Source organism: Apostichopus japonicus, chromosome 8 (genome assembly GCF_037975245.1).
Source record: "Apostichopus japonicus isolate 1M-3 chromosome 8, ASM3797524v1, whole genome shotgun sequence".
Taxonomy (NCBI): Eukaryota; Metazoa; Echinodermata; class Holothuroidea; order Aspidochirotida; family Stichopodidae; genus Apostichopus; species Apostichopus japonicus.
This window is the reverse complement of record NC_092568.1, coordinates 32,116,372-32,124,874: the sequence shown is the minus strand read 5'-3', so window position 1 is coordinate 32,124,874 and position 8,503 is coordinate 32,116,372. Positions and strand designations below refer to the sequence as shown.

Here is an 8,503-nt window from a genome sequence, read left to right as displayed (position 1 = left end):
AAAAAAAAACATTGAAGTAACCAATCTTTTCTTGCATGGGGTACAATATACAAGATATGTGTTGTATTATTCTTTGACATTCTTATGATACAAAAAACTTGCAAAGCACATTACAGTTACAATATTCTGAAACTTTAATCAAACTAATCAAATTTAATCAGATTGTGCAATTTAACAATCCATATGAGGGATACTAACTTCTCTCTTTTGCAATTGCTGCTGCAAGTCATCTCCTGGACCTAAAGCTGATAGTTGTTTCTCTCTGTCAAATGCTTCCTTAATCTTATTTGAGAGGTCCTCAATTTTTTGGTCATAATCCTCCTGTGGACAAGAAAAACAACAAGTGAATACTTATGAATGTTGGCATTTACGACCCAGAATTTGCCAATCAAAGAATTCTTAGGCATTTAATCTATTGCTTAATTAATGCCAAAAGTAGCTTATTATCATTCTAAAAATAACAAGTGAATATTTATGAAAGTTGGAAAGTATGGAGGTCCATCAAGGGAGGTATTAATGTCAGGCAAAAGTAATTAACAAATAAAACATACGTACAGGTACGTTCAAAACAGGTACCCATTCTACAGAGTATTGCACAAGTGCATTTACGACCCAGAATTTGCCGATCAAAGAATCCTTAGGTATACAATCTATTGCTTTTTAATGCCAAAAGTAGTTTATTATCATTCTACTTTTGCATTTACTTGCTGATTTGTTCAAAACACTCATCTACTATTAACGGATAGTATTAAAATACAGTGACATTGTAACACGTGAATACAATTCTTTGTTCTAAAGAAGCTAGTCAAACCCATGAATGATGCATAGCCTATATACTGTCATTTGACACTGTTTCCATTTCCTGAAATAATGTCTCATGTCAATACCTGTTGAATGAGGGATTCTTCCAGAATCTTTCCATGTTGTAAGACAACATCTCTCAATGTGTCCAGCTCCGATCTTATTTTACTCAATGAAGGAGGGAAGGTTTCATCATCCCCATCACTTGGTTCCAAAGGTTTATCTGAATGTCTTAGCTCATTGTTTGTCACAGACAATTTAGCTAATTCCATGTCACCCTTTTTTACTGTATCTAAAACCACCTGAAATAGAACAGAATAAAAAAAAGTTACCTTAGTACAAAAACTTTTCTTTCAAAGTAGAAATAATTATACAAATACAAATATAAATGAAATTTGTTATTAGTTACACACATTGACAAATCTTCATAGCTCTACTTTTGATGTTAAATTAACTTTGACCTTAATCCTCACTTTCATGCCAAATCAAGGATGTGAAACAGTTGACCTAATTTGCCCTGAATGCCCAATTCTCAGTAAATGAGCTATAGGCATTTCAACTGAATTTGACAGAAAGACAGACATTTTGTCATAGCAACAGGTTCATTGGCTTGAAAAGTCAAGTGAGGTAAAATTAAGCTATGATGGTGCTACTACTTTCAGGTAAAACATTCATTGCATAGTTTGCACCTTGGATGATTAGCTAGCCTAAGCTAATATACACATTTATTACATATCTAACAAAGCTTTATTGGTGCATACTTTCTGCATCTCCAATTGCTCATTAAGGGTCTTCTTCTCCATGTCAGGTGACAAAATTGCTCTCTTACATCCAGCAATAGTTCTGGTGAGATTTTGAATCTCTGCATCATAATTTTGCCAATCCTTTGCAGCCTTTTCCAAGTCTTGTTTCCTTCCTTCAGCCGCTTCTTTCAAGTCCTGGACTGTCTCTTCTAGATGACTAGCTTGTTCCATGTATTGTTGTTTTTGGCATACTCTTGAAATATCTTCTGATGCACTTGTGAGGTCATTCAACTTCATGGCAAGATCTGGAAGCTCTTCTAGCACAACCTACATGGAACAAAATATGATATTGGAATTTAACATATGCCCAAAATGTGATTTTCCAAACATTTACAAATATGATAGTTAAGTCTTACATCATATTAACCTATGAATATTGATTCCTTTAACTGTTATCTTATAAGATATGATATATGCTTTTAATGGCAACGAATTTGCAATGTAAGATGAGTATTACTGCACATCCATATTGAGCATAAAATATGCTGGAAAGTCAAATAATGATTACTTATGCACATTCTCAAACCAAACGTAATTACCAGTCTCGAGGTATTTTCCCTCAATGAGGCATATTACTACACTCATGCTACTAAATGTTGAGGGATGATATTGAGGGTCAGGTCTCCAAGGAAAGTACTTTTTTTAATACTTTAGGCAACTTCTAGCGCCTTAAACATTTGAGGAAATACTGATGACCTCTATTAGATACCATACATGTTCATACCTTATGTTCATTAATCAACTCCTGTACAGGTATGGGATCACTGATCACCAAATCCTTGTTATTCACAATAGTTGCCCGGTCTATCCAGTCCTTTACAATGGGTAGTGCATCATGAAATTCCCGCCATGGTTTCAAAGAAGCTTGCAATATTTCATTCTGGGCTGCAGTTTTCTCTATGACCTCATCAACCTCTCTGCGAAGGTTTTCCAAATCTTCTGTAACTTTCTTCTGCTCATGAGGATCCCCAGTTTCCTTCGCAATGGCATCTGATAATTTCTGTGCAGGTTCAAAATCTTTCTTCAAGGTTAATAGGCACTTCAGCTTTTCCTGGACAGGTAGGAAGTAGAGATGTGTTCCTTTGATTTTGTAAATGTTAAATGTATTATACTAGCAGATGACATAGTTATTTATGTTGTTTCAAAATCTAACTTTCCATACTGAGGCTTTCCATCTATTGTTCAAACAATTTACGTGGCAAGAAATCTAAAAAATTTACAACTAAGCTAAAACATTCATCCCAGCCACGGTTACAATGTAACATTCACTATGGCAAACTTTGGAAAGGTTGACTCTCTAGCAGCAAAATCTCTGGCCTACCCTAGAATTAGAAAAATACAGTTATATTTATGACTATATTTGTAAACTATTTGGGTGGAGTTTTTGATCTATTATTCAATTGTTGTGATAGTATGTGGCTATAATTCCTCCAACCATTTTCTTAAAGTAAAACCATATGAAGCCATGTATCACAATAGCATGATGCTGCAAATAACAACACTTGCTATTGCTGCAGTATTAACGACTGACCACTCTCATACATCAAATTTAAATGATCACGTTATCCTCACCTCGACCACATGCTTGGCAGCAGGGATATCAATGATAATGATCTCTTCAGTGTTCTCTTCAAGTATTTTCTTCACCATGACCACCTTCTTTTTCAGTTCCTCTCTCTGTTCCCTGGCTTCTTCTAATTCTTGTGAATTCTTCTCAAATACATCACTGATTGAAATATTGGCAGCCTCTAGGGCTAGGATGTCTTCCTCAACATCAAATGGAAGATTGGATTGTTTGGTAGAATATTTCTCTCTCTGTTGTGCTGAGAGGATCTTAGCTTGATTTAACACTGGTTCAATCTCATCTTGGAGTATCTGTTAGCAAAACAAAATAATCAAATAAGTAATACGGTTATGCATTATCTTATCTCAATTTTTATCCAACCCTGTGATTTCTTGTTTCCAATTTATCAAAAATACATCACCACAAATAAATTTTCAAGATTTGCTTCTTTTGAAGTACATCAAGTGTGCTATTCATTATATAGTGTACATAACCTATGATAATAAAATGAACGCAGATTACATGATTCTGCTAATTAAACATTTGTGTGAAGTGATAGCTAGTACAATCTCTCTTGTCACTACTTGTCTTTTAAACTTTAATGAGATACGAGTAAACTATTACTTCCACATAAGCCATCTCTTTCCCTGCAAATACCTGATGATGTGTACAAAGATGAAAATATATTGTTTCTTTCATAGAGCCACAGTAGAAGATATATATGTGTGTAATACAGGAACATTGATACCACACATCTACACAGCCATTTCTATCAAAATGTTACCTTCATTTCATTTCATCAAAGTATTTGTAGACTGTAGTATAAACTCACTTTCAATTCCACTTGTCTCCTTGCCACATCTTCTTCCTCCGGCTCAAACCTTCTACAGAGCTGGTCCGACCTAGTCTGCACCTTAACTACCTCCTCTAGGATAGCTTCTGTCTTTGAATGCAGCTGTTCTCTGTCGGCCAACTCTTCTTTCATTTCACGTTCAGTTTCCAATATGTGTTTGGAAAACCTGCAAAGACAATAATGTAGTGTGGTTTCATTGATTAGCTTGCCAAATACACTTTTATTAAAAAAAAGTAAGGAAACAAAAACATGTTATATACCCAAACACATTTGATACAGGCAATATGGCATACTCTACTTTGGGAGGAAATGATGGGAGCAAGGGGAGAAAGGCTGACAGTGGTTGAAAGGGTGCAAGAGAGGATAGGGTGAAAGGATAGGGTGGAAGGAGTCAGAGAAGGAGTGGGGAAGAGGTGGTGGATAAATAACCATTATGCTTTTCTCTACTAGCAAATAACATCATGTTTATTCATGACAATCATATTGATCTCAGAGCTGGATGCTCTTTTCACAAACTATGGTGAAAGTTTGGTCTTGCTTTGTTTCTAACATATTATTTAACTACGTGTTGCAAAATAGATAGAACTGAGTAAGGTTGCATCCTTTCATCCCACTATACTTACTGTTTAGCTTGCTTTGCTAAAGATTCCAACTTTTCATCAAATGGCTTACAGGAAACAGGATCTTTAATAACCTTTGACATAAGGTCATCGTGTGCTTTCTTCAAAGTGTCCACTACCTGTGTACAATCTTGAATGGTTGGTTTCACCTCCTGAGAGTGGAAAGAACCAAAATATTATCTTGAAAGCCCTGCAGAGCATCTTAAATCTGCATATCGCTTCAAAGAAAACTTTCCACAACCTTAAAATCAACAGCAAACTGCCTGGTTTGATGGTAACATATTACTTTAGATGTATGAAGTCATATCAAGTCTGCAGGCAATAAAATGCAAATAACAACTATTGTGTCAGCCACAACAGTCTCCTGAGCTTAGCCATATCCAAATTATATTCAATTCAACATGTCTTGTTCATGCAGATCTAACAGTGTGTACACAGTATTATGGTCACCTGTTATGACTAGATGCATGCAACCACTCCACTCTTTCTGATGAAGATGAAATGGCTACATTTTAATACTGATTTATCCCCACATGACAACATATATGGATGCAGCCATTTAAATCACCCACAATAGATTGAAATATGTATATTATCATTAACATATATTCCTTTATCCACTCCCATAGACATCCCACCAGACACTCACACAGCCAAACATCTGACAGTTCCCCCTTTCATATTATCTCTTACCTCATTGTCACTCTATTCCCCATACACCCTATAACTCTATGACATTACGGAATATTCCTTTGATCTTTAAGATGAAACATGAATGAAAACATATATTTTTAAAAGACTCAAGCACTCGTTTTAATTTTCACAATTCTTTTCTGATGTGTGGATGATAATAATGTCAACCCATCAACACGAAACTGTCTGCCATTTCAAAAGAAAAACCAAATAGCTGGAAGATTAACAGCTAATAGCAAAGAGAGATTATCAAATCAGCCAGGACACCAACCTCTAATTCTTCTAGTGCCGAAATTAGATCCTCTTTAGGGTCACTTATACTGAATGGTGAAAGAGATACTTCTGAGAGTCTGTGTAAGTTTTCTTCTGTCTGTTCCAGGGAATCTTCATACTTTTTCCATGTGTCAAATTGATAGCTTGCTTCCTCAAGGTCATTCCTGACCCCTGTTTGAACGTCTCTGAAGTGAGTTTCAACACTGTCTCTTCTTTTCTGAACAGCTGCATTTCCAGCATCATTACCAAGATGGCTAAGTCTCTCTACAGTATCTTTGACTTGATCAAAGCCATTTTCTTCAGAAAGTAGCCTGCTGTTCAAGTCCTGCAGACAGTTAGATAAAATGATGACATGGCAGCCTATCTGCCACACTGGCAAAACCCTTGGGAGGTAAATACCAACGAAAATCAAACTTCTAGCCCACCTCTCTTATCCCTCAGCCCATCACTATCATCGGTCAGATCAACATTAACATCCCTCAGCCCACCATAAACTTCACACAACCCACCACTCACTTACTGACTTCAGTCAACCCACCACTAACATTTCATAGCCCACCAGTAGTTTTCCTCTGCCCCCCGTAACTTTCATCACCTCATCACAAACTTCCATGATTCCCGTGCAAGATTACATATCTTAATGATAGGTACTAAGTAGGAAACTATCCCCCAAGTAGAACTTTTCTGCTATGCAAAAAATATTAATATTTTTCCCTTTGAATTCATTGAAATACTTACCAGCAGATTTACATAAATTACCTTCTAATCATGCCCTCACTTCAGCACACTCCTCAATTTGCTAAGATCACTATCCTAATTTTCCAAAGAAATTGTTTCTTTGAATTATATAAGGAAAGTAGATGTATTAAATCATCCACCATTGGTAGCACTTTTCTGCTTGGCAAAATATAAATATTTTTCCCTTTGAATGCATTGAAATATTTACCAGCAGTTTTACATAAATAACCTACTAATCCAGACCCTCACTTCAGCACACTCCTCAATTCGCTAAGATCACTATCCTAATTTTCCAAAAAAATTGTTTCTTTGAATTATATAAGGAAAGTAGACGTATTAGACCATCCAAATCTTGCAAAATATTTTCAGTTTGAGATTGGTTTGTCAATACTAACAAGTTGTATCTAAATTATGTACAAAAGTTAATCCATTCATCAATAAGTCCATTCATCAATAAGATGAAAATTACATCTAACCTCTGTGAGTTGTTTATTTTTCATTGTAGTGGACATCGTAAGTGGTGCTGTGAACTTCCTCTGATCTTTCACCTCCTGAGAGAGGTCCTCTAATTTCTCACACCAGTGGTTGAAATCCTGCCATGCATCTGATGCCTTTAGCAGATTCTCGGTTATTGAATCCACAGTGGCAGTGGTTTTTGGAAAATGCTGATTGAGATGGGTGATGTTCTCCTCTACATTCTCTTGTGATGATGGGCAAATTGTTGGTGAGAGTTCCTGAGCTAGGGCATTTAAACTGGTCAGTTTTGCTTGATATGTAGGCTTTTGTGACTGTAACTTCTGAAAGACAGTACCAAAACAGAAAAGAACTTGACGATATACATGTTAATAAAGGTTAATGGTTTAGCCCATCTAAAACACCCCACAAGTGTGTCCCGCATATTAAATGAAAGTTATGTTATGAGATAATTAATTCATTAAAACTCACATCTAACCAAGGAGTTAAGCATCATCATGCCATGTACAGTTCATTTTTATCCTAGCAGTCTATTCCATGGAGTTCTGGGAGACTTCAATAATATCTATAGATTAGTTGATAATGTGATAACCTTAAAATCAATGTACAGTAAATAACTTTACCAAGTTTGCCCAGATTTGTTTTGAAAGCTTTTAAATCTTTTAAAACTCAGTACTAAGGGAAGCCTCGCAAATCTAACCGCCATGTCCGGGCCGGTGGATTTTTCCGCGGCTTTAATGAGCACAGCCACAAGCAGATAATGAGTCACACTTGAGTGCACACTCTCTCCAAACCACCCTCCACGCTATACAGTTACATTCACAGCCGCGGTCAAGTTTTTACTAAGCCGATTTGAACACAATAGTGAGTTGAACAAAACATCATAACTAAGTCAAAAGGTATTCAAACACTTCAAAAAGATAGTGTGTTTATACGTCCTAAATGTCCATTGCACTTCATTTTCTCTTCCAATAGTAAAAACTTTCAACTTATGTCAAACAGTAACTAGAAACTGCTGACAAAACTTTTAAATGAAAGGGCAATCACTAAGTGGCATTGTTTTCAGAAACACATACCTTAAATTTCCTTTCTTCTAGCTCAAGTTGATGAAAATCTATGCCATCTGCTGCTTCTTTTAAGACTTCATCAGCTCTTTGCAGCCATTCCTTGATGTCGTCTATCAAATCAGAGAATTTTTCCATCATCACCACGTCCTTCTCCAGTTTTCTTTCTTTCTCCATCTCTAATCGTAATATTTCAGAGTGCAGGGCATCTATTGTCTCTAGGGAGTCCTGCAGATGTTCTGGAAGCTCCTCCCCAATGTCAGCATACTTTGCTTTAGTGGTTATTATCAGCCCCTGTGATTTTTTCAGACCTTCTTCAATGTCTGCTTCCTTCATCTATAAGAAATTGAGGAAGAATTCTTTCAAGGAAGCACTTACCTTCCTGACAGGGTTTTCAATGGCTTACAGAGCAAATAACTTGATATCCAAAAACGGAAAAATCTATACAGCTAAACATCTTTGAACACTATGGTAAAATGTTAGAGGAAATGGTGTTTCTATTGTAGCAGCATCTCCATCAGATGTAGACTGACATATAAGTAACTTTTGAGTAACTTGGGACAGGACAAGCAATTTTTTTAACAGCCACTGTCCAACATTCTAACAGAAATCTACAAAGT

At 36.1% G+C, this 8,503-nt stretch overlaps 1 protein-coding gene across 9 annotated transcripts in view; it reads right to left on the bottom strand.

Annotated features, from left to right (window-relative positions):
- LOC139971612 (uncharacterized) overlaps nucleotides 1-8,503 on the bottom strand; it is a 254,208-nt gene that overhangs the window by 116,469 nt on the left and 129,236 nt on the right. For all 9 annotated transcript variants that reach the window (XM_071978246.1, XM_071978247.1, XM_071978238.1 and 6 more), the window contains 10 exons: nucleotides 7,896-8,219; nucleotides 6,822-7,142; nucleotides 5,606-5,932; nucleotides 4,645-4,793; nucleotides 4,001-4,187; nucleotides 3,177-3,479; nucleotides 2,329-2,655; nucleotides 1,563-1,871; nucleotides 888-1,103; nucleotides 199-321 (listed from right to left, as the gene is read on the bottom strand). In XM_071978246.1, coding sequence (XP_071834347.1) covers nucleotides 199-321; nucleotides 888-1,103; nucleotides 1,563-1,871; nucleotides 2,329-2,655; nucleotides 3,177-3,479; nucleotides 4,001-4,187; nucleotides 4,645-4,793; nucleotides 5,606-5,932; nucleotides 6,822-7,142; nucleotides 7,896-8,219 — 2,586 coding nt within the window. The remainder of the gene's footprint in view (nucleotides 1-198; nucleotides 322-887; nucleotides 1,104-1,562; nucleotides 1,872-2,328; nucleotides 2,656-3,176; nucleotides 3,480-4,000; nucleotides 4,188-4,644; nucleotides 4,794-5,605; nucleotides 5,933-6,821; nucleotides 7,143-7,895; nucleotides 8,220-8,503) is intronic.